We start from the raw sequence: 24,660 nt of genomic DNA on the forward strand, positions 1-24,660 counted from the left end.
CCATGCTAATGTAACGTGTCTAGAGTCTATCCCTGGGTAAACGTCTGGAAAATAACATAGAGTTGTTTTGTAGACATTTATTACATGTACATAAACGATTCTGGGCCATAGATCTGCCTGTTATTTTGACTCAGGAGGGCGTGGTTGACCTTCCTTACCAGATACCTAGACACCTGCGGGCGCACAGAGCAGAATCGCAGAGATGTCTCGCTGTGCTGGTTGGACCCTGAGCATCCTTCGTAGTGGTCTTGGCCATTCCTTTTCCCCTTCAGAGAACTTGCTGTTTTCATTTTGTTGGTCTTCTGTTGTTCTTATCTTTGCCTTGCTGATTTGGAGAAACGCCTCCAGATTCTAGGTTGATCCCTCTCTTGTCATTGGTGATCTGTTACCCTGTCAGTTTTGTGTTCTCCCCCAGGCAGTAGAAACCATTCACTTTGGTGAGGTTGAGTCCATCCATGTGTCATTGTTGTTGTTACCTTATGTTTTGTGCTTTGGGGATCTTTGTTTCTAGAGTTGTATTTCATAATTTTTCCCATTTCTAGGTCACAAAGATATTCTCCCCGATTTTTTCTTTTATTAGAGCTAGAGTTGTATCTTTGACCCTTGGGTCTTTAAATGTCCTTTGTTTATAACACAAGGCAAGTGTGTGGACTGATTTTTCTTCATACCACCCGTGAAGCGGTCTTGTCCTTCCCATGGCTGTGTGGTACCACCTGCAGCGTCCCACGGGTTCCCCAAGCATGGGGCTGTCTCCGGGCCCTGTCCTGGTGCATCGGCCCCGTGCCAGCTCGCTGATGCGGAGTTGTGGCACATCCTCACAGCTTGAAAGGAAAGTGGAGTGCCCATTTGCATCTCATTTTCAGAACTGACCTGCTTATTCGTGGACCTCTGTTCCTCCATTTAATTCTAAAAGGATTCTCCTCCTTTGGTCAAATTCCTTAAAAAAAAAAAAAAAAAAATCCTCCTGGCATTTTTGTTACAATTGTAACTTATTGAGTAAGCTTGGGCAAATTGGCCTTTTATAGTGCTTAGTCATCCCACCGTGAACTTGGTATGTTTTCCCCTTTATTCAGGTTTTTCCTTGAGCCTTTTGGCAGAAAGTACACATTTTTTCCCCTGAGGTCTCCTGCTGTCTTTGCTTGATTAATTCCTGGATAACTAGTAGCTTTTTGTTGTTGTCGTGCGATGTCTTTTCTATATTTCTTTCTCATCAGTTACTGATTCTAATTTGTTGGAATTATGATGTAGATGATCATATGGTCTGCAGATGGTGACCGTTTTGTCCCTGTATGTCCCCTCCCCACTCTCTCGTTTTTTTCCTCTTGGCTGATTGCTCTGGCAGGACAGCAGGACTGTTGAGTTGGAGCACGGAGGGTTTGTATCCTGTTTTCTTCCCAGAACGTGGTGACCATTATTTGCATTATTACTCTTCTCCCCAGTGTTGTCATGTGACTTAGGGAGTGGCTTCCCTGGAGTGAAGGTGGTGGCTGCAGTCGAGAGGATTTTGAGGCTTATTTGGAAAATGCCAGCATCAGCTGGGGCTCTCTGCTGGTGGGGGGTGGGGTGGGCAGAGCCCTCTCTGCCACTGAGCCCCTGATGCACATCCTCATGCACACCTGCTTCCTCTCTCCCCAGAACGTGCTGGCCAAAGCCCTCTATGACAACGTGGCCGAGTCCCCGGATGAGCTCTCCTTCCGCAAGGGTGACATCATGACGGTGCTGGAACGGGACACACAAGGCCTGGATGGCTGGTGGCTCTGCTCGCTGCATGGGCGCCAAGGCATTGTGCCCGGGAACCGCCTTAAGATCCTGGTGGGCATGCACGACAAGAAGCCAGCAGGGCCCGGGCCTGGCCCACCTGCCACCTCGGCCCAGCCCCAGCCTGGCCCGCACGCCCCGGCTGCCCAGTACACGCCCATGCTGCCTGCCACATACCAGCCCCAGCCTGATAGCGTGTACCTGGTGCCCACCCCCAGCAAGACTCAGCAAGGCCTCTACCAAGCCCCTGGACCCAGCCCACAGTTCCAGTCTCCCCCAGCCAAACAGACATCTATGTTCTCAAAGCAGATGCCCCATCACCCTTTTCCCAGCCCAGCTCCAGACCTTTACCAGGTGCCCCCAGGGCCTGGCAGCCCCGCCCAGGATATTTACCAGGTGCCACCTTCTGCTGGCATAGGACATGACATCTACCAGGTGCCCCCATCCATGGATGCACGCAGCTGGGAGGGGACGAAGCCACCGGCAAAGGTAAGGCTGCCCTGTCAACCCCCCTGGCAAGTTTTGCCCAGGCCCTGGTTTCTGGCCCCAACTGAGTACCCTTGACGTCTCTAGGGCTCCAGCTGCACGTTTCGTCTGGGGCCAAGATGGGAGGTGAGTGTTTGGGGAATGTGTTCATCCGTCTACTGAAGGTGAACAGGTAACCCACAGAGAAGACATCCAAGCTGGCCTTGAATCATGAGGTAGCCTTCAGTGGACAAACCCCATTGGGAGGGTGTCACCAGCAAAGGATGCAGTCTGTCGAAGGCCTGGAAGTCTGGAAAGGGTGGGCAGGTGGGACTTGGCAGGTGAAGCCCGAGCAGTAGGCTGGGGACCAACCGCCAGGGGTGTGGTGCTCCTGAGGAACCAGATACCTGCCTGAGGGTGAAGGGTTTTGAGTAGAAGTGTCCTGCACACTGCATGTTCTAGTGACATCATTCAGCCCGCAGAGTTCAGGGGACAGGGCCCGGTGGGGGTGGGGGACACCCAGGAGAAGGAGGGGTGTTGGGGGCGCTCAGTAAAACTGTTACGCGAGAGTGGCTGAAAGTGCACAGGAGTCGATCGGATACGAGACTTTGTTGTATGCCGTGGTTTGGATGTGAGCGGTGTCAGGCTGACAGCACCTCCGTGGGTATCAGGGGCCACACCTCAGTCCATCTTGTTCCACCATCCTCGACACGGGGCTTGGCATCTCATGGGCCAGGATGGTTGCCGCGTCAGCTCTATCCAGTGTGTCTGCATCGCAGCCAGCAGGGCAAGGGGGAAGACCAAGGGGAGAGGCCAGCCTCCTTGTGCCTGGGGCTCCCACGAGCCCCTGGGTGTGCGTGTCAGCCCCCTGGGTGAGCATGGAGCGCATCTGGCATTCCTGGCTCCACGGGCGCCCGGCCCCTTCTCTCCTGCGGCACGTTGGCAGGCAGCAGAGGGACCTGTTCGTGATGCTCGGACAGTGGGGAGGACACTACCGGGGACGTTGCCAGAGTAGGGTCTCTCAGAGGTCACCTTGCACGCTGTTGCCAGGGGATGCGGGGTTGAGGGACAGGGCCCTGAGGGCGGCACCCTCGGCTCTACACAGGCCTGCCCGCACGCCCCACCCCCAAGTCCGTCCACCTGTGCGAAGGAGGAGGCTCTGCCCCACTGGCTGCTCTGGGCTGAGTCAGGAGCCGCCTCTTCTCCCCTGTGGCCTGTGTCCTTCCGTGTCCAAGTCCCTTGAAGATTCGGGGAGTGAAATTTCCAAGGCCCAGAAGCAGAGGAGGCCTCCCCCATATTGTTGAGGACAGAGTTGTGGCACCCGGCACTCTCTGTCTCCTCCATGCTGTTCTTCCCTCACAGCTCGCTCAGGAGGACCTTGAGAAACCCACCCCTGCCAGCAGGGAGGGCTCCCGAAGCCAGCCCAGCCCCAGCTGCCGGGCTCACCCCTCTGCAGAGGGAGACCGCGGCAGACAGTGTGCCCCGGAAGCCCTTAGGAGAAGCCGCTGGACTCTGAGGATCAGCTCCCCGAGACCCAGACCGGGCCTCGTGTTTGTGCCACGTCTACTCTAGAGCCACCTGTGTCTGGGGAGACGGTGGCTGAGTGGGCGCTCCCCTCACGGTACCGAGCCTCTGTCCTCAAAGCGTGTCCAGGGCTGAGGTGGGAGCCCTGCCCGTTCTAGCTGGGCAGTAGTCAGCAGGCAGCGTCACCCTGCCCCTGCCCACAGGGTGCAGCTTGGTAGCCAGGAGACCTGGCCAGAGGTCAGGCTGGCCAGCTGAGGGTGGAGCTCCATGGACATTGGCCAGCAGGGAACCCTGGGTCACTGGCTCCCACTTCCTGCCCTCCCTGCTCCTTCAGCTGCCTGGCCAGAGATGGGCCGCTCCTAAGGTGCTTTAGGGAGAGGAACAGAGCCCTGCCAGGGAAACACCTGTCCTGTGGGGAGGTGGCAGGGAGCAGTGCCTGGCTGGTGAGCCTGAGGACAGGCCATAGTCTATCCCCCTGTATGCTCACACTCACTCACAGACACACACACACAGTCCCTCTCTTGGTCACGTGCTCGCTCGCTCTCGCTCTCTCTCTCTCTCACACACACACACACACACACACACACACACACACACGGCACATCCCCTGGAGAGGCATGCCTGCTTCTCTCCCTGAATCTTTATGGACAAACTTGTCGTGGTGTCTGTTAGGTTGGGGCAGGCGCTGGAAGCCCCGTGGACCAGGAAGCAGCAGCAAGACCCCTGTACTGGGCTGTGGACTTGAACCCACATTTTGGCTGTGGTTTCTGGTTCCCTCCCTTGTGAAGGGCTTGTTCTCAGGTTCCATCTGGGCTCACCTGGCTGCCCAGAGCCTGTGTCCCCAAGGGCCCTCATCTGGCTGGTGGCCTGGGAACAATAGCCCTGTGTCCTGGGGCTTGGTGGCTCTCCTCTAAGAAGCCTCGTCTCCTCGCTTGGGCAGCCTCGGTTGCATCTGCTTTTATATTATGATCATGAAACGGTGCTTATGTGTTGTAGAAAACACACAATGTACGAAAAAGCGTGGAGAAGAGATTCCCCCGTCAAGAGGTGATCACTGGGAATTTGGGCATATTTTGTCTAGCATATTCCCTGTCTTGCAGAGATTTGTATGCAGACTTTTGCATTTTGAAATTGTAAGTCCCACAGTTATCAGAAGCATTTTCTTCGGTCCCTGAAGTGATTGTGATCGCCATGCCAGATTTTGCTGCGTCACCCCCTCCCCAGGGATGGATTCCAGGCAGTTTCAGATTGCACGTGTCTCTCTTAAAATGAGGCGATAAACGTCTTGGTGCGCACTTCTTTGCCCACATTTCATGGTTCTGCTTTCATTAGCCTTGTGCTCCCCCTCAGAAGTTTGGGAAACTGAGGCTTCTGGTTCAGGGGTAGAGGTCAGGTAGGGTGAGGAGGTAACCTGCCAGGACGGGGTAGAGTGGGCGGGGGGGCCTTGGTATCCAGGAAGCTAGAAGGTGAGCGATGAGAACAGTGGCCAGGAGACACAAGAGGAAGAAGGGTCAGATGTCCGGACCCTTGGCCAGAGTGGCCTGTGTGGCTGGGGAGAGAAGTTGGGGCCACGGCACAACGTGAACATCCTCTGGGCTGGGACATGGATGCCGAGGGCAGGAGCAGGTGGGGCCCGCAGAGAGGGAGGTGTTTTTGTGAGGTCACTTTTGGGGGAACACCTTTGGGTCAGGATCTGCAGCTGTGCTAAGGGGACAGCTGTGGCGCTGGGTCAGGCACGGGGGCAAATGGAGTTGAACTCAGCACCATTCCTCCTGGGGAGCCCAGGAGCTTGGAAGGGGACCTGCACCCAGCATGTCCCTCACTCTCAGTGAGGGACCTGCTAGGTCCCACAGCACTCCTGCTCCAGAGAAGGAATCTGGGGCTCAGACAGGAAGGGGCGTGCCAGAGCAGGAGCCGGTCTGGGTCACGTGGGGTGACATCCACTTTGCAAAATGGGGAGACCAGCAGCCAAGCTGCCTGGAGAGTGACTGGGGCCCCGAGCAGAATGCGGCAGGTGGTGGTGGCCTTTCCCATTGGATCTCCGGGGCCTTCTTTGGCTCCACATCTCCCCCCTCTCTGCAGATGCCCTGATGGGGCTGCCCTGCCTAGCTCTGTGGTCTGTCTTTGTGGGTACTGTGCGTGTTTTCTCTGCGTCTGTGTTGGCCTCCTGCACTGCTGGCGTGTGCATGCGCAAGAGCACGTGGGCCTTGGGTCTGGGGTTCTGTGTCTCCTCCCGGGCTCTGGCTGTGTCACCCACCCCCGGCGGCCTCAGGGTTCTGCTAATGGGGTCTCAGGTGCAGAGCAGGGCAGACTGTGATTAGCAGGCTCAGCAGCTCTCTGGAGAGTAGGTTTCCCTAACAAGCTTTTCCCCACTAGTGGCTGCCTTACAGTTTTTTTCTAGCAGAGAACATTTGCTGGCCAGGACAGCTGCTTACTGTCACCAGCTCAGCTGCAGGAGTGGCAAGCTGCCGATAGCCTGGGCCTGGGGTCCGGCCCCAGAGCCCTTCCTCCTGCCCTCCCTGCTCTCTCTACATTCAGGAGGCACCATAGGGGCTTGCGGTGGGAGTGAGCGGGGTCCCCATCTGCCTTCTGGAGTCAGCAGGGCCTGGAGACGCTTTGGGCCTTGCCTCGAGGCCCTGCCAACCTGCCACGTCCCGCCAGCCCCCGCCAGCCCCGCCTGCCCTGTTGTTGGCAGGTTCTAGCGTCTAAAAATAGCTCTGGAGGAGACTCAAGTCTGGGGCTCAAGGAGGGAGATGAGTCTGGGGAGGGCCGCCAGCTCTACTCCCAGACACGCTGGGGGTGGGGTGGGGTGGGGTGGGGTGGGGTGGGTAGGGAATACCCCCGTGGAGGCGCTTCCACAGAGAGGCTGTGCTGCTGGGGAGGGGGCCAGAAGGATGCATCAGCAGGAGGCTCTGCCAAGCCCCAGGCTGATGAGAAAAGTGCCGGTGCCCACGCGGTGCCCACGCTCCGGGGTTTGGGTATTCTGCTGCTCCTGGAGTACCTAGCGCTTGCGTGTGAAGCCTGCACCCTCCAGGATACACGGGCGTGTACAGCTGGCTGTCAGTGCCATGGGCACTGGGGGCCAGGCATGGTCTGCAGGGTTCTGGGGGGTATTGAGCCTGAGGGCCAGCCCTGCTTCCCCTCCAGGGATGTGTGTGGGGAGGGCCTGAGTCAACTCTGTTCCAGACGTCCCCTTTGATTAGGGAACAAAAGGCCTTTCTGTCCCAGAGTGCTGAGCTGGGAGCCTTGTGGGGGAGGCGTGCCCTGAGCTGGGTTCCATCCTGCCAGCTCCTCCCACTGGGCCGCCTGCAGCCTGCATGGCCGGGGTGCTTGCCGGGAAAGAGGCTGGTGTGAAGGGCTCTCAGCAGTTTGCTGTCCTGGACACCAGGCCAGGGAAGGGCACCAGAGAGGGGAACGTGTTGGCCCCTTCTGTGGGCCAACGACCCCTAATTAAGGTCTTCTCCTTTTCAGGTTAGTGGTGGCCTTGGCGGCCCCGTGGGCGTGGTGTATTGGAGCGCGGGGGTCTTGGCTGTAGTCTTGGCCACTCCCTCACACCCACACCCAACTTTGCAGAATAGCCCCAGAACTGGCCCTGATGGTCTGGGAGTCTTTGGTGGCCCAGCCCTCAGGAATCTCCCCAGCATATGCTTGGTTGATGAGGACGACAGGGGCACCACTTGCTGCTCTCCAGGCCACCACCTTCTGGGAGCCCCAGGCGCCAATTATTGGGACCTCCTGCAGGCCACCTCTGGGCCCAGCGTGAGGAGGGCACAGCCTGGCACTATCCTCTCTTCGTCCTGGAGCCAAGAAGCTGGTCCTGCAGTCGAGAGAGCCCCTTACTGGAAGCCTTTCTGAGGAGGGTGCAGCTAGGAGGTGTTGTGAGGCAGGGACATCCCAGTCAAGCCCACTTGTATGCTCCTCTGGAACCTTCCAGGTCATCCACCTGTAGAGACTACTTGACATTTCCTGGCCAGAACCAGACAACTCTAAATAAACCCTGGGGGTTCTAGTGCTCCCCAAACACTTTGTGCTTTGAAGAAAGGGTAAAGGTAAAAGGAATGAGAAAACCTTGCCTCTGACTGGCCTCCCAGCCCACCTTTGGAAACCCCCGCACCCTCCCTGTGTACCTCACCCACCTCATGGGGGTGTAGAGTCTCCCCAAAGACCAGAGGATGGGTCCCGGAGTCTGGTTTCTAGGCTGGAGGTGACAGGGTGGTGACGGTTGACTATCTGCCCCCAGGTGGTGGTACCCACCCGTGTGGGACAGGGCTATGTGTTCGAGGCCTCCCAGCCAGAGCAGGACGAGTATGACATCCCACGCCACCTGCTAGCCCCGGGGCCCCAGGACATCTACGACGTGCCCCCTGTTCGGGGGCTGCTTCCCAGCCAGTATGGCCAGGAGGTAGGTATTGGGGTAGGGGTCGGGGTGAGGGCCTCAGCCCAGCCCCACTCAGGGAGCCGTGCTTTCTCTGCCTTGGCTGGGGTGGTCCTAGGGGAGGAGCTGTGTGGTTTCTGCTCTTCCCATCCCTTCAGGTGGCCCTAGTCCCCATATCACTGCACTTTTCTGTCTCAGGTATATGACACGCCCCCCATGGCTGTCAAGGGTCCTAATGGCCGGGATCCATCGCTGGATGTATATGATGTGCCCCCCAGTGTGGAGAAGGGCCTGCCATTGTCTAACCACCATGCCGTGAGTAGTCAGGGAATCCTGGGGCCTCACGGGCTGAGGCCTGATCTCTATAAAGAGCTTTGGGTGTGCCTGTGCTGTGGGGTGGGGTGGGGACCCATGTTTGCAGGGATAGAGGCAACAAGAAACGTGACAACAGGCGCCAGCTCTGTCCCTTGCTCTGTGACGGAAGTAGAAACTGAGTGCTCCTTTGAGCTTCAGCTTACTTGTCGGCAAGAGGACCACTTGTAAGGTCTTCTTTAGCAGGTTCTTGAGAGGATCACACAGGATATTAGAAAGGTGACCACAGAATTTATTATTCAAAGCAAGACACTTTTTTTTTTTAAACGTTTATTTATTTTTGAGAGAGACAGAGACAGAATGCGAGTGGGTTAGGAGTAGAGAGAGAGGGAGACACAGAATCTGAAGTAGGCTCCAGGCTCTCAGCTGTCAGTGCAGAACCCTCCGCGGGGCTCGAACTCGCGAGCTGTGAGATCATGACCTGAGCCGAAGTCGGATGCTCAACTGACTGAGCCACCCGCACCCCAAAGCAAGACACTTCTAAGAGTGAAAGGGGGACTAGTAATTATGAGGGGCATCGGGCATAAACCAGGACCGTCCTGGGTAAACCAAGGTGTTGCCATCCTAAATATAACACAAATCTTCCTAGTTTCTGCCACAGAGTCGAGAATACATAAATGGTGGTGGTGGTGGTAGTGATGATGAAGATGATGGTGGCGATGATGGTGAGGGTGATGATGACGATGGGGTGAGGTGGTGGCGGTGATGTGACGTAGCGGTTGTGGTGGTGATGATGGTGACGGTCATGGTGGCCGTGATGGTGGTGGTGGTGGTGGTATGACCGCTGTTCTCTCACCAAGTATTTATACTTACACAGTGAATTAACTCATGTAATCCTCACAACAAACCTTTGAAAGAGTTCTCTCATCTTCTGGCTGAGCAGATAGGCACAGGGAAATTGAGTCACCTGCCTGACATCCCACAGCTAGTAAGCAGTGGAGCCAGGATTTTGAACTCAGGTCTGGCTCCACAATTGGGCTCTTAGCCACAACCTGTGTGGACAAGAACCGTGACACGCGTGCGCACCTGTGCTGTGTCTGGATGTGTGACTGGGTGCTGATCCTCAGCTCCCGGAGGGGTTGGGCGGGCACCCTTGACCGCTCCTGTGCCCCCAGGTGTATGACGTTCCTCCGTCGGTGAGCAAGGATGTGCCTGACGGCCCACTGCTGCGTGAGGAGACCTATGACGTGCCCCCCGCCTTTGCCAAGGCCAAGCCCTTTGACCCAACCCGCCACCCGCTGGTCCTCGCCGCACCCCCTCCGGACTCGCTGCCGGCTGAGGATGTGTATGACGTGCCGCCCCCCGCTCCTGACCTCTATGACGTACCCCCTGGCTTGCGACGGCCCGGTCCCGGCACCCTCTATGACGTGCCCCGTGAGCGGCTTCTTCCTCCAGAGGCGTCCGATGGCGGCGCGGCTGATGACACCGTGTACGCGGTGCCGCCCCCGGCGGAGCGGGAGGCCCCTGCTGATGGCAAGCGCCTGTCGGCCTCCAGTACGGGCAGCACACGCAGCAGCCAGTCGGCCTCCTCCCTGGAGGCTGCGGTGCCGGGTCGTGAGCCCCTGGAGTTGGAGGCGGCTGTGGAGGCCCTGGCACGGCTGCAGCAGGGCGTGAGTGCCAGCGTGGCGCACCTCCTGGACCTGGCGGGCGGCATCCCCGCGTGTGGAGGCTGGCGTGGTGCCTCCGAGCCTCAGGAGCCGCCGGTGCAGGACCTGCGGGCCGCCGTGGCCGCCGCCCAGGGGGCTGTCCATGAGCTGCTGGAGTTTGCCCGCGGTGCCATAGGCAACGCTGCCCACACTTCTGACCGCACGCTGCACGCTAAGCTTGGCCGGCAGCTGCAGAAAATGGAGGATGTGTACCAGACGCTGGTGGCCCATGGTCAGGCCCTTGACGGTGGCCGGGGAGGCCCGGGGGCCGCTCCCGAAGACCTGGACCGCCTGGTGGCCTGCTCACGGGCTGTGCCCGAGGACGCCAAGCAGCTGGCCTCCTTCCTGCATGGCAATGCCTCGCTGCTCTTCAGACGGACCAAGGCCCCTGTCCCGGGGCCTGAGGGGGGCGGCTCCCTGCACCCCAACCCCATCGACAAGGCCAGCAGCATCCAGTCCCGGCCCCTGCCCTCACCTCCTAAGTTCACCTCCCAGGACTCGCCAGATGGGCAGTATGAGAACAGTGAGGGGGGCTGGATGGAGGATTATGACTACGTCCATCTACAGGTAGGTGCCCGCCTTGCCCAGCATCCCCAGAGGATTCCCTGGGGGAAGCCTTCTGGCCTCCTCCGGGCCCTAGTTTCGCCACCCCTGTTATGGGGACCTTAATCCCCTCCACACGGAGGGCTTTTGTGGCCAAAGGAGAATTTGTGCCCCAGTAGGCTCAGTGAGTCCCTTTGCCCACTCTCTTTTTTCCATTTTTATTGTTAAAATTTTTTTATTTTTTATTTTAGAGACGGCGTGTGTAAGCAGGAGAGAGGGGCAGAGGGAGAGAGAGACAAAGGGAGAGAGAGACAGAGAGAGACAGAGAGACAGAGGGAATCCCAAGCAGGCTCCATACTCAGTGTGGAGCCTGACGTGGGGCTTGATCTCTCAACCCTGGATCATGACCTGAGCTGAAATCAAGAGTCGGACACTCAACTGACTGAGCCAACGAGGCATCTTTGTGCCCACTCTCTTTGACCTTCTAGGCTATATGCCCCCTGCTCCATACCCATTCCTCTACCTACCTATTGCCCTTTAGATCGACCTGGCCGTGTCATCAGGGGTCCTGCAGTACCAGCCAGGGCTGGGCTTCTCCAGTGACCAGGGCAGGAAGTGCCTCTGTTCTGTCTCAAGAGATGGATTCTGAAGTATAAGCAAAGGCAGAGATAGTTGCGGGTGTGGGGTAATAAGTAAAACAAGAAGATGGGGAGATGGGGTAGGGATAGGCCTCTGAGCAGAGCCCTGGGTGCCAGCTGAGTGCCCTGGTAAGGAGCATTCCAGGTTGAGAGGCAGCAGGTGCCAAGGCCAGGTGGTCAGGGATGGATGAACAGGCCCCGTATGCCAAGGGGACGGGTTTGAGTGTGGTTCCTGGTGTGGAAGCGGGGGCAGGGAGGATGACCTGGCCACACGCAGTGTACCCAGCCCTTTTCTGGGCTAGAGGAGGTGAAAGAGGCCGCAAGAGCGCCTCCTGGGAAACTGTCCCCACTCTGAGTCTGATGGCTGCAGTGTGAGCCTGGGCCTGGCTCGCAGCGCCACCTGGTGGCTGGCTTCCCTGCCCTGTGCCCCGCTAGACCTGTGGGGGCTTGTGGCTCAGCCCGGTCCTTGTGTCTTGTCTCCAGGGGAAGGAAGAGTTTGAAAAGACCCAGAAGGAACTGCTGGAAAAAGGCAACATCATGCGGCAGGGGAAGGGCCAGCTAGAGCTGCAGCAGGTGAGGATCCCCAGGCTGGCCAGCTTCTCTCTGCTTGGGCTGCTCGTGGGCCAGTGAGCCAGCCAGGCCCTGCTCAATTGTGTGGCTGTCTCCCCGTGTGTTTGTTGGATTTGTGTGTGACTTATTATGAGAGTAATCATGGTAGACCTTTTAGGGAGCACATACACAAAAGTGTAAGACAGGGAAAAAGCCCCAGAGGTACTGGTGGTGCACTGGGGCTGGTTTTAAGCCCCGCTCCTGCCCCTGGGGTGACCTCTGTCCATGTGTTTGAGATGATACTTTGTGAATAGTTACATCTGCTTTTATCCCAATGTTTTTCCATGGCATCAAACCTTCCTTATAAATTGTTTTTAAAGGCCTCATAACATCTATTATTGTTGACTGTTTACATTGTACCCAGTTTCCCTGAGTATAATGATACTACTGTGCTTATCTGAAGACATAGAATTTTCTTCATACTTTGGATCATTTCCTGAGGATGGGAAAGGGATTTTTTTTTAAAGAAATAAGGAAGTTTTATCTGATTATGAAAATAATAAAAAACTGAAACATAGACTAGCACAAAATAAGCACAGAAACATCACCCATAACGTTGTCCTCGCTCCACCCCTCCACCTCCCACCCATTCCCCCACCCCCCACCCTCCACCGGTCAGGGGGAAGGATGGTGTAGGTGAGAGCCGGCTCCATCCTGAGACCCACAAAGCCACAGTTTCCCCAGCTGTGAAGTGGAGATCATAGTTATATCCATCTCAAGGTAATTGTAAGGAGTGAGTAAAGAATGTATAATTCTTAGGAAGTGCCTGGCCCATATAATGTACTCAGTAAAGGAACCAAGGGTAATTATTAGGTATCTCTCTATCCATTCATCATCTGTCTGTCTGCCTAATAATATACGGAATCTCCACTGATCAGAGAAATGAACATGTACTTTATCTTTCTCTGGACCCTTCCAGCATTTATTTATCCAGTCCCTTGTTGGTGGACATGTCAGTTATTCCCAGAATTACTTCTGTAAACGGTGCTGAGCTGAATATAAATCTCTTCATGTAACTGCTTGATCACTTAGAGAAATTACTAGAAGCTAGAATAAGAGATAGGAGTATAGATGAAAAACTCTAAAGGTCTAGAGCTCTTAGGCCAGAGCATAAAGCACAAGTATAATATGGCAGGTAAAATGTATGGACAAGGGTGTTGATTGCTCTGTTTCCACATCAGTGAAAGATCTAGAACCCCCCACCCCAAATATCTAATATTGGAATATTGGTTGATTAAATAAAATATAAACATTCATAGAGTAGAACAGTATGTAGCTATTAAGAATTGTCAGAAAACAGGAAAGACCCTGCAGAGTTCAAACTAAAAATGAGTGTGCTTCTCGCTGGATATGAGAGCCGAGTGGTGAGTTTCACCAGGTTGCTGCCTGAGGAGGAAAGTCCGAGTGTTTCAGATATTTGGACAGGGCAGTTCCAGGGTGGTTTAGCCAATTAAGCCTTGAAATCGTGGTAAAATAGAACTTGTCTTTCCCTGAATCTGTGCACAGCTGGTCACAGCCGCTTAGTCCCCTGGGCAGAACCAGCGCTGGTAAGGACACGTCAGTCCACGCTGATAACTCCCAAGGCAGGGGCTGCCCGTTGTAGAAGTTTCCCTTTCCCTCCTCCTGTCATGACTGACACGAAGCATGTGACCTACTGTTAGGTGCTAACAGTAGAATATAAAATACTATATTTTCAGTTGAGTCTTGCACAACACGGGTTTGAACTGCATGGATCCACTTGCACCTGGATTTATTTCAATAAACATATTGGAAAAGTATTTTGGAGACTTAAAACAATTTGAAAAAACTTGCAGATGAACCACATAGCCTAGAAATACTGAAAAAATTATTATTGTAAGAATACAGTATATAATACATGTAACTTGCAAAATACATGTTAATCAACTAGTTTTGTTCTTGGTAATGATTCCAGTCAACAGTAGGCTGTTAGTGAGTAGTTAAGTTTTTGAGAAATCAGAAGTTACTTGCACATTTTCGATAGCGTAGTGAGTTGGTGCCCATAAACCCCATGTTCTTGAGTCACATGTACTGTGTTTCCAGTCTACTAATTAAAAAGGAAATAGGAAATAAAAATAAATAAATAAAAAGGAAATAGGAATATTCATGTTTAAAGGAAAACATCTTGAAGAATAGTCACCAGTTTTTTATGTGAATTTTGTTTTCTGAAGTTTTACACATACCATGACCTACCTTTTTTCTTTTCTTTTCTTTTCTTTTTTTTTAAGTAATCTCTACATCCAATGTGGGGCTCGAACTTATAACCCCGAGATCAAGAGTCACATGTCCTACCAGCTAAGCCAGCCAGCGCTTTCTTTTTTTGTTTAAAGTTTATGGGGCGCCTGGGTGGCGCAGTCGGTTAAGCGTCCGACTTCAGCCAGGTCACGATCTCGCGGTCCGGGAGTTTGAGCCCCGCGTTGGGCTCTGGGCTGATGGCTCAGAGCCTGGAGCCTGTTTCCGATTCTGTGTCTCCCTCTCTCTCTGCCCCTCCCCCGTTCATGCTCTGTCTCTCTCTGTCCCAAAAATAAATAAACGTTGATAAAGTTTTTATTGTGGGAAATTGGATATATTTATAAAATTAAAGAAGACAGTCCCGATACCATTCACCCAGCCCCAATCCCTCAGCACAATAGCTAACCTGGTTATCTAGCACCCCTTCCCCCCAATTTATTTTGGAGACATTATATCATATCATCTGTAAATACGTTAATGTTTGATTGTAAAAAATAATTTATAGGGGCATCTGGTTGGCTCAGTTGGTTAAGCGTCCAACTCTTGATCTTGACTCAGGTCATGATCTCAGGGTCATGGGATCGAGCCCCGTGTCACAGAAAGATAATTTACCAGAATTGTACTTTATCAGAGGTTATTTCTGGGTGCGTGGGTTTCCAGGTGACACCTTTTTTTTTTCTGCTTAATGTATTTGAATCTTTTTACAACGTATATGTTAAGGACAAAAATGTGTGTGAGTGTGTGTGTGTGTGTGTGTGTGTGTGTGTGTGTGTGTGTGTTTAACTCATTTTGAAGTACGCATAGATTCGTAGGAGGTTGCAGAGAGAGTGCAGAACAGTCCTGTGTGCCCTTCACCCAGTGTCCCCCAAGGATTGTGTCCTAAGGCAGCAGGGAACAGCACCCACACCAACAGACTGGCGTCCCGAAACGCTACAACTGCTCATTGGTTCTCCGTTTCTGTCCTTTTGTCATTTCAAAACTGTTCTGTAAATGGAATCCTACCTTTCCGAGATGGGCAGAAGCTCCTTGGAGAGGACCCGTGCGCGGCCTGTAGCGCAGAGATAGCGGGTTTCCTTTGTGCGTGCGGCTGCGATGCTCACTCTGCTCTCCCTCTGCCCCAGCTGAAGCAGTTTGAGCGACTGGAGCAGGAGGTGTCGCGGCCCATCGACCACGACCTGGCCAACTGGACGGCGGCCCAGCCCCTGGCCCCAGGGCGGCCGGGCGGCCTGGGGCCCTCGGACCGGCAGCTGCTGCTCTTTTACCTGGAGCAGTGTGAGGCGAACCTGACCACCCTGACCAACGCCGTGGACGCCTTCTTCACTGCCGTGGCCACCAACCAGCCGCCCAAGATTTTCGTGGCGCACAGCAAGTTCGTCATCCTCAGTGCCCACAAGCTGGTGTTCATCGGGGACACGCTGTCACGGCAGGCCAAGGCGGCCGACGTGCGCAGCCAGGTGACCCACTACAGCAACCTGCTGTGTGACCTCCTGCGTGGCATCGTCGCCACCACCAAGGCTGCCGCCCTGCAGTACCCGTCACCCGCCGCCGCCCAGGACATGGTGGACAGGGTCAAGGAGCTGGGGCACAGCACCCAGCAGTTCCGCCGGGTCTTGGGCCAGCTGGCCGCCGCCTGAGAGCACGGGACCAGAGAGGTGGGGGTCGGGAGGAGGGCGGCACCCGCCCTGAGAGAGTCGCCATGCTGCAGGCGTGGGGACAGGCACCCCAGCTCTGCCCGGGCCTGGTGCCCCAGACTGTCCAGGGGTTTGTACATATTTATGATGGGGCAGGATATGGGACGGGGCCTCCTCGGAGGAGCCCAAGCAGAGCTGGACCCCCCGGGAGCCGAGCCTGAGGAGGGAGCTGGTGGTCTTCCCTGAGTACCCTGGGGGCCAGGCCAGCCGCACAGGCCCCCCCACCCACATGGCCTCAGACGACCCCTTGAGCTCCCTTGAGCTCCCTTGAGCTGACCCTTGACCCACAGGAGTGCCATGTTCCCCCGACAGTGCAAGCGCCACTGTAACCAGAAGAACCCAAACACTATTTTTCATTATTGATTTTCCAATCATTTGACTAATAGTCTACATTTAAATAAAAGCTTAAAAATGAAAAGCGGCCTCTGGTGTGAGAGGCAGGAGGGCCCCTGGGTGTGCGCAGGTGTGTCCTTGATCTCAGATGCCGCAGGGGAGGAGCAGCCGACCGAGAGGATTTGTGGTGATGCCATGGGCAGTTCTCTCTCGGGAGGATAAAGAAAAAGTGGGTCCCTTCAAGAGGAAACCAAGGCCCTGGGAAACAGGGCTGGGCTAGTGGCGTGAGGCCAGGGGTCTTCTGCAAGGTGGGGGCAGGTGTGCCAATGGCCCTGAGACCTGGGGAGCTGGGGCTGCTGGAGAGAAGCTCTGTGACACCAGCGCTGGAGGCTGGAGAGGCTCGGTGAGTGTGGAGCCCGCGGTGAGGTCCCATGGCCCCCGGCCAGAGCGAGGGCCAGCGTGGGGTCCAAGGCGGCTCCGGGAGCGAGGTGGGCTTTACTGTGGCACAGGATTGGTCGAGAGCACCGCTGGGGGATTCCACATAAACTCGTTTTCACAGACCTCACCTAGAACTTTGCTCTTAGAAGCTCATAATATCAGCTTGTGGAACTCCTTCCCAAGTGTCTATTTTGAAATACACATAGACTTGGCCTCCAAGTTGGGGTGTGGGGGCCCAGAGGGCCCTTGTCCTGGGTCCACGTGTGGCCTCCCCAGCCTTTCCGAGTATGTCTGGCACCCCAGGTGAGATAAGAGCCCTGGGATTCAGGGAGTGCTGCTCCTAGCTCTGACTGTTCTGCATGTGAACTTGGGCCTCAGTCTCCCCATCTCTGTGAAGAAAGGGTAGGGTCTGTCAGCCCTCTTGGACTCCACAGAGGGGACCCCAGTGAAGACAGCCAGCCTTCCACCGCTCAGCACCCTGGCGAGGACACAGAAGTGAAGAGGCACGCAGTTGCTCTAGGGTTTTATTTGGGTTTTGCGGAAGTGGGGGGGGGGGGGGTTGGGGCAGGGGTTCAATTGGCCTCCAGAACCCTGAGAACCCAGGAAATAAACTTGGTGACACGGGTGTACACCCCCGGTGAGAATGGGTTACACCAGTCGCTGCCCCAGGACACGATGCCCACCAGGGTCCAGGCTCCGTCCTTCTGGCAGACCAGGGGGCCGCCAGAGTCGCCCTGCAGGAGGAGAAAGCACCTGTTTACAAGCCTGAAGCGGGGTGCCGGGGCCCCGGTGTGCCCTGACCTGCCCCCGCGCAGGTTCTGTGCAGACAAATGACAAGTGTGGGGGCAGAGACTGGGCAGGAGGCTCTCCGATCGGGGCCACGTGGCAGGCCCAGCTCTGTCGCCTACTCCTGGTGGGCCTGGGGCACGTGGCTGACACTCTCACCCGGCTGGCTGGCGTGGGGGGCCCCAGCGCCACTGCCGCCCAGAGGGGTGGAGCGGACGCGGCAGAAGGGAGCAGCCCCCTGGCCCGCGCGGGGGCGGGGCGGGGGCGGGGCCGGCGGGGGGCAGGGGCGGGGCCAGGCCTTACCATGCAGGACGAGACGCCGCTGGCCCCGGCGCAGATCATCACGTCCGTGATCTTGCTGCCCCAGAACTTCTTGCAGTCGGCGTTGGACAGGAGGGGCAGGGCCGCCTGCTGCAGCTTGTCGGGGGTCTTGTTGGCTGGAGGGACACAGGGGGCGGGGGCGGGGGCGGGGCGGGGGGAGCGGAGGTCAGGAGCCCTCACCCAGCCGGCCCACCCCGGGGTGGAGGAGACCCTGCCTCCCCCCTGCCTGCTCCCAGTCCTTCCCCATCACCATGACCTCAGAAACGGAGCTCCCCACCTTCCCTCAGACCTAACAGTCCCTGCGGGACCCCTTCCTCTCCGATTCCACACCAGGCGGTGGTGACATGGCTTCCAGCACAGCTGTTCACGCGAGCCGTGCCCTGGCAGCCCGTGTGGTGGGCGGGGGGCACTGCCTCCCCTCCGGGGAAGGGGGCTGACGTCCTTTTCACGGGGCCCCTGCTGGGGACCCGCCGCTCTGGGTGGCAGATGGGGGAGCACCGTCCTCCTGCTGCCCTTTCCTGGCCGCCTCCGTCCCGGTCAAGGACCAGAGGGTGAGCCGGGGCCTGGGCAGGAGCACCCGGGGCCCCGGACGAAGATCGTCAGCGGAGGGAGCAGCCGGGGGAGGGGAGACCCAGCCGGACTCTCAGGGCCCCGAACCACACCCGGACATCTGACTCCCGGCCCAGACTTCACGGCGAGCTTGACACAAGCGCCCGCCTCAAGTCTGGAGAGGAGTCCAGGCTGGAAACCCGACCGTGGGGACCTCGTTGCAACGTAGTGAGAGTGCCACCTGCTGGTACTTGGGCGTTTCTTCAGCAACTTCGTCTTCAAGTGTGCAGTATTTAAGCTCATCTTTATTCTTTCATTCTTTCATTAAGAGGGTTTTAAGTAAAGAAACGGAAAGGAGGGCCTGAAGGGCTCAGTCAGTTAAGCATCCGACTTCCGCTCAGGTCATGATCTCACGGTTCATGGGTTTGAGCCCCACATCGGGCTCTGTGCTGACAGCTCAGAGCCTGGGCCTGCTAAGGATTCTGTGTCTCCCTCTCTCTCCGCCCCTCCCCCACTCACGCTCTGTCTCAAAAATAAACATTTTTAAAAATGTTTAAAAAGAAAAAATGAAAGATATACGACTTGGAATTTGTGTGCTTGGAATTTAGACCATAAAAGCCGAATGAGTCTCCCTTCTGAAAAGCCCCTGCAAGGACACTCACAGTTATACCGGGTCTTGCCCCAGCCGGTGGTGGCGCAGAGGGAGCCGGCAGGGAAGCTGGTGTTGGCACTGGGCAGGCAGACAGGGGACGCTGTTGTTGAGAGCAGGGCCGGTGTGGCCAGCTTCAGCAGGGCGATGTCGTTGCGGCCCGAAACCTGGTCCCACAGTGGGTATTCAAACACCTGTGGAGACGCCATGGGGGCTGGGCAGTCCTCACGGGAGGATGGCCGATCTCATGGATGGGAGGGACCTCAGGCCAGGAGAGGGCTCAGTGCCAAGGGGCCCTTGTTGAGAGCGAACACAGATGGGGCCGCACGGACAAAATCTCTGGAAACTGGTGGGAAAATGACCCTCGACACGTTGGTGATATTTAGTTTTTTCTATTTTTGTGCTTTTCTACAATGAGCCAAACTTCAGTGTTTGAATAGGAGTCTTCTTACTTGGGAAAGAAGGGAAGAAGGCTTTGGTGGGTGAGGACTGAGCCGGCTGGCTGGGGTCCTCTTTGCCCACACACCCTGCCCGCCACGGTCCTCACCCATCCCTGGCGCCCAGGGGCAGCCCTGCCACGGCCTTACCGCCCCACCCTCCTCAGCCGGCCTGCCTGGCGGTACCTCAGTTATCCTCAACACCTGGACAGCCTCCTCGTCAGAGCCGTGATCAGACACCCCAGCCACCACACGGTGGCTCTTCCTGGAGAGAGAGGAGGCAACAGAGGGTACCCAGGCGAGGGAAGCCCTTTCTGGGCCCCTCACTCCCACGGGGACCTCTGGGCCTCAGTTGCCCCATCTATAAGGTGGAGGCACAGGACTAGACCAGCTCTCGTGGAACAGGCTGGGGCCTGAGGTGGTGGGGGGCATGAGGGTGGGGATTTTCTCTGGGGGCGGGGGGAGCGGATAGCAGCAGCTTTGTCCCCATCTGCCATCTGTGTCAGACCCTTCCCGCCAGGCTTCATTCCCTGGAAGCCTAGTGGGTGGCCGGGCAGGGGTGGGAAAGGGCAAGGAGTGACCGTCATTCCCTGACAGCCAGGGCGTCCCCACTGCCCCCACGCAGGCCTCACCTGACCCTGCAGTGGGCAGCAGTGACGACCCAGTGCTGGCTGATGAGAGAGCCCCCGCAGAAGTGGAAGCCAGAGCGAGTCTGGGGAGAGAGGTGAGACAGTCAGCCTTCCCCCTCACGCCTGACCCCTCCCCGTCTAACCCACCTCTCCTCAGCTTCCCTCTCACCTGCAGGGACACCTGCCAGGGCCAGGAGCTGGGGACCGCATCCTCTCCATTGACGATCCGGGACAGGCCACTCAGCTCAGGGTGGATGGCAGGGACCCCACAGCCTGGGGGCAGGGACACGGCAGCTGGTCAGCGGATGGTGTCCCAAGGGGGCCAGGGATAGAGCCTGGCACTTCCAGGCCTTTGGAACCCAGGTGGCAACCTAGCACCCAGAGCTTTGGCCAGCGCAGGGCAGCCGGCCCCTTGTCACCCAGCCAGCAGCTGCCCCAGGTGTCCTTGTGGAGGGTCCTTGAGGTTGAGGGCATCGGGAGCTGGGTGTCCACTGTATGTCCTGAGAGGAGCGTCCCTCCCCTGCTGACCCCAGGGTCCCGGGGCGTGGGGGCCGGGATGTCCTGCTGGAGTCGCTGTTGTTCCCAGGGCCCCTGGGTCTGCAGCAGGGGCAGGCTGGGGTCAGAGAGTTGCCCCGCTCAGGGCAGCATAGACCCGAGAGGCTGCCCACTTCCAGAGGACCGGGGGGCGGGGCCAAAGGGATGGGCGTGGTAGACATTCTTGAGGCAGAGCTCCTACGGCTCAGGGCCAGTTGTGGAGGAGCCCGGACGAACCCCGGCTTTTGAGCGGGTGGACAAGGCCAAAATGAGGCAGGTCCAGCCTGTCCGGTTGAGTCTGAGGGGCCCGACAGACCTCCAGGGGGAGGAGTGGGGAGCTGAGGAGAGGCGCCCAGAGAGGCTGAGAGGGGTGGGCGGGGGGCCGGCCCCCGCGGGGGGTTAGACGTGTGGGGACTTGGTCCTCCGGTTCCCAGCTTCTGGCCGTGGGGGCCGGGGAGTGGGAGAGGCTTGGTCCGGGGCTGCCGGGCCCACCGGAACCTTGCACTCACCAGAACTGCTGCCAAAGAGGAGGAAGCCAAGGACAACCGGGAGAAGGGCCATGGTGTTCCACTCAGGAGGTGGGATGGGGTCCGCCCGAAGGACCCCCGTTATATTCCCCTGGCCCACCAATTGCAACGCGCCTCGCCATCCCTCCCTTATCGTGAGTCCTTGGGTTCAGAAGCACCTGGCTCCTGCCCGGGCCAAGGAAAGAGTCGGCCCCGGGGGCTGCTCCTGGGAAGGTTCCCTGGGACCACAGGTGTGTGCAGCCAGCAGTAGGGCTCATCCCCTCCTCGGCCCGCTCCCTGCCCACCCCCCGGGCCGCCGTGCCTGCCGGGCGGGGGCCCAGATCTCACATCATCTACCTGCGCCCTTCCCGGCCACTCTCTGGGGAGGAAGACTAAAGGGGGGGCCTCTCTGGGGACCCTCTGGTACTTGACCCAGTGAAGACCCATGTTCGGGAGAAGGAGGACTCAGAGGCCCCAACATAAGAGACACCATCATAAGTGTATCTTTTATTGGTTTATTGACTCTGTGGGAGCAGGTCAGCAGGGAGGTCACGGTGGGGCTGACGGCTCAGTTGGCTTCCAGGATCTGCTGTACCCAAGGCATGAGCTCGGTGACGCGGGCGTACACGCCGGGCCTAGAGGTGGAGCAGGTGTTGCTGCCCCAGGACACGATGCCCACCAGGGTCCAGGCTCCATCCTTCTGGCAGACCAGGGGGCCACCAGAGTCGCCCTGCAGGAGGAGAGAGAAAGGGGCTTGGATCTGGCCACCAGGTGCCCTGGGCCAGGGGCCCCTGGACATTGTTCCAGACACCATTCCGGGGCCTCACGGCCAGTAGACGCCCGGCACGTGCATATTGGAGGGATGATGAAAGAAGCTTCAGTAGCTCCATCTGTGATCTGTGCCCCTGAACATCTGGGCCATCAGCTGGGGTCCTATAATAGAGGCCCAATAAAGTTGGTTTGCTTGACAGGAAGGAAGCATGGGTGGTGCTGGCCTGGCTATGGAGCCACCGTGAGGGAGGGAGGGCTGCCCGATTCCTTCCAGAGCCCTCTGGGCCACTATATTCTGCTGCCCAGGTTGTACACTGCACTAATCCAGGGGATGGCATTTGTTCAGACATTGATGATGTCAATGGAATTTTGCAATATGGCAGTTTCGAGACCAGAGGCCCTTGCTCTGCATCCCTCTGTTTAGATCATCAGTTTTTACAACTGCTCAGGCAGGAATTCCAGAAAGAGCATGTCAAGCCTTCAAAAGAGGCCCTATGTGTTATTTCCATCTCTTCTCTCTGGCCAAGCCCCTTGGCCTGGGCTTTGGCCTGAATCCGCCCCATGCTGGGAGGGAAGGGGGTGCTGGGTGAGTCCAGTAGACCATACCATGCAGGAGGAAACGCCGCTAGCCCCAGCGCAGACCATGAGATTGGTGATCTTGCTGCCCCAGAACTTCTGGCATTCGGTGTTGGACAGGAGGGGCAGGGCCGCCTGCTGCAGCCTGTCAGGGGTTTGGGCATCTAGAAGGGCAGGGCGGGGGGTCAGCACCTGCAGGTGCCCGCTCGGCAGCCCCCACCTCCCACCCGCCCGGCTAGAGGTCACTCACTGGTGTGTTTGGTCAGGCCCCAGCCCGTGGTTGCACACAGGGTCCCAGCGGGAAAGCTGTCCTTGGCATTGGGCAGGCACACAGGGGACACAGTCTGGGAGAGGCGGGCAGGCGTGGCCAGCTTCAGCAGGGTAATGTCATTGTTGATGGTGAACATGTTGAACTTGGGGTTCTTGAAAACCTATGGGGAGGGCAGAGGCTGACACAGAGCTGAACCAGGGTCCCAGGCTCCCCCAAATCACCTCAGTGCTTCTCTCTGGACAATGCCTGTTCAACTTGGCAGGCCTTTCTGTGGCCCCAGGAGCCTGAGGCTGGGCCCAGGACCGAAGTGCAGACCTTGAACGCCCTGCTTTCTGCTCTGCCCCCTCATGGTGGACCACTGGGGAGGTCGAGAGCAGCAGGGGGTTTTCAGGGCTGCACACTCCAGAGGGCCTGCCCCACCTGGCCTCTGGGGGCCACCATACCTTGGCAATCTTCAGCACCTGGATGTCCTCAGCATCTGAGCCCTGGTCAAACTCCCCGGCCACGACCCGGTGGGTGGTTCTGGAGAGGGCCAGAGAAAGGAGGGGGTTCCTGCCGTGAGGTGCTGGGGCTGTGCGGGGGTGCCGGGTGTGTACGTGTGCGCATATACCTTTGTGCATCTGCTCAAAGTTGTTGATCACAGAGACAGAGCTCAAAATCTCAATAATTATCCCTGAAACAAACTGCCCTAGAGCCTGCTGTGTGTGTGTTTCCTTCCCAGCAACCTTTGGGAGACCAGCAGGACTTGGGTTTTCGACACAGTCCAAATAAGGAAACAGAGGAACGAGGAGTTAAAGGTATGGCCCTCACCGCCGGGAGTCTTCCCCCACCAAGGGGTTTCCTGGGGACCCTGGGCCCTCACCTGACACCACAGTGGGCAGCAGTGACCACCCAGTCCTCGCTGATGAGGGAGCCCCCACAGAAGTGGAAGCCGGTGCTGTCCTGGAGGAAGATGGAGAGGTCAGTGCTGGCTGGACACCAGCAGCCCCCAGCCTGACCCCAGCTGGGCCAATACCGCAGCGTGTCCCCCACTCGTGCGCAGAAATCCCCCCTCACCTGCAGGGACACCTGCCAGGGCCAGGAGCCCGGGACAGCGTCCTCTCCATTGACGATCCTGGAGAGGCCACTCAGCACAGGTTGGATGGCGGGGACCCCGCAGCCTGAGGGTGGGGATATGAGGTGAGGGATGGAGGCCAAGGGCATCCCGGGAACCCCCAGGGACAACTCAATCTGACTTGTGCTTCAGCCCAGACAAGCCTAACAGGCTGGCGGGGAGGTGGTGGCCGTACTGAAGCACTGGCCGGAGGCTGGGCTCTGTGGGTTTGAACCCAGCCCCATCGCTGCCTCGCTTTACCATTCAGAAAAGCGTGAGCAGGCAAGGCAGGAACTTGCTATGTTCCTGGCACATAGGAAGCACCAAGTGAACACAAGCTGTCAAGTGCTGGGCTCACGGGCCCCAAGGCGCCCACACCTGCCTGCTCACCATCTGAGTCTGTTGGGGAGCCACTAGCTGTTCAGAGTTTTCGCTGCCTCCGGACCCGTCCTCCGGAGCCCTTGAACTGGGTGTGAGGCCTCAGTCAGCCCCAGGAAGGCCCACCTCCCCCTGGGGGCCTCACACTGACTGGTCTGGCCCAATCCTCCCAGCATCCCCATTGTGGCGATGGGGCCGGTGAGGCTCAGAGCAGGAGAGAGACCCGCTGGGGTCACACCACAGTGCTCGGCCGAACTGGGAGCAGGGACCCAGCTGCCCCTTCTGGCCTCGGGGGCTGGAGGGCAACGGAAACATCCCTCCTGGCCTCTGCTTACCCCGAACTCACCGAAGGCTGTGCCCAGGAGGGCGCAGCAAGAGAGGAGCCAGAGGAAGGCCATGGTGCTGTGGTCAAGGAGACATAGGGTCCCTGCCTTGGGAGCTCCCCATTATATCCCTGTGCACCAGGCTGTTATCGGAAAACCTTGAGGTGACAATCCCTTTCCTGGGCGTGTGCCCGA

General features: G+C 57.6%; 3 protein-coding genes across 6 annotated transcripts in view; 1 reads left to right on the forward strand and 2 right to left on the reverse strand.

Moving 5' to 3' along the window:
- The window catches only part of BCAR1 (BCAR1 scaffold protein, Cas family member), a 38,384-nt gene extending 22,095 nt beyond the window's left edge, over positions 1-16,289 (forward strand). For 2 of the 3 annotated variants that reach the window (XM_047836274.1, XM_047836275.1), the window contains exons 2-8: positions 1,636-2,247; positions 2,332-2,370; positions 7,988-8,149; positions 8,321-8,437; positions 9,610-10,707; positions 11,805-11,894; positions 15,302-16,289. In XM_047836274.1, coding sequence (XP_047692230.1) covers positions 1,636-2,247; positions 2,332-2,370; positions 7,988-8,149; positions 8,321-8,437; positions 9,610-10,707; positions 11,805-11,894; positions 15,302-15,814 — 2,631 coding nt within the window. In that variant the 3' untranslated portion in view covers positions 15,815-16,289. The remainder of the gene's footprint in view (positions 1-1,635; positions 2,248-2,331; positions 2,371-7,987; positions 8,150-8,320; positions 8,438-9,609; positions 10,708-11,804; positions 11,895-15,301) is intronic. The other variant, XM_047836276.1, reaches the window with a different exon arrangement.
- A 925-nt stretch (positions 16,290-17,214) lies between these two features.
- On the reverse strand, positions 17,215-21,108 carry LOC125153191 (chymotrypsinogen B-like). The gene is made up of 7 exons (XM_047836097.1): positions 21,057-21,108; positions 20,183-20,286; positions 20,017-20,096; positions 19,571-19,649; positions 18,961-19,141; positions 17,732-17,865; positions 17,215-17,376 (listed from the first exon to the last, which is right to left on the reverse strand). Exons 1-7 carry the CDS (start codon positions 21,106-21,108, stop codon positions 17,215-17,217), a joined length of 792 nt encoding a protein of 263 aa, XP_047692053.1.
- Positions 21,109-21,621: 513 nt separating this feature from the next.
- Positions 21,622-24,540, reverse strand: LOC125153029 (chymotrypsinogen 2). Of its 2 annotated transcripts, XM_047835878.1 has the most exons (7): positions 24,489-24,540; positions 23,728-23,831; positions 23,534-23,613; positions 23,115-23,193; positions 22,651-22,831; positions 22,431-22,564; positions 21,622-21,783 (listed from the first exon to the last, which is right to left on the reverse strand). In XM_047835878.1, the coding sequence occupies exons 1-7, from the start codon at positions 24,538-24,540 to the stop codon at positions 21,622-21,624; spliced, it is 792 nt and encodes a 263-aa protein (XP_047691834.1). The 2 variants fall into 2 exon arrangements, with proteins under 2 accessions (XP_047691834.1, XP_047691835.1); XM_047835879.1 differs by lacking the exon at positions 22,431-22,564 and having other exon boundaries at positions 21,689-21,783.
- Between the last annotated feature and the right edge of the window lie 120 nt (positions 24,541-24,660).

The sequence above is a fragment of the Prionailurus viverrinus genome, chromosome E2, assembly GCF_022837055.1.
Source record: "Prionailurus viverrinus isolate Anna chromosome E2, UM_Priviv_1.0, whole genome shotgun sequence".
Lineage (NCBI taxonomy): Eukaryota > Metazoa > Chordata > Mammalia > Carnivora > Felidae > Prionailurus > Prionailurus viverrinus.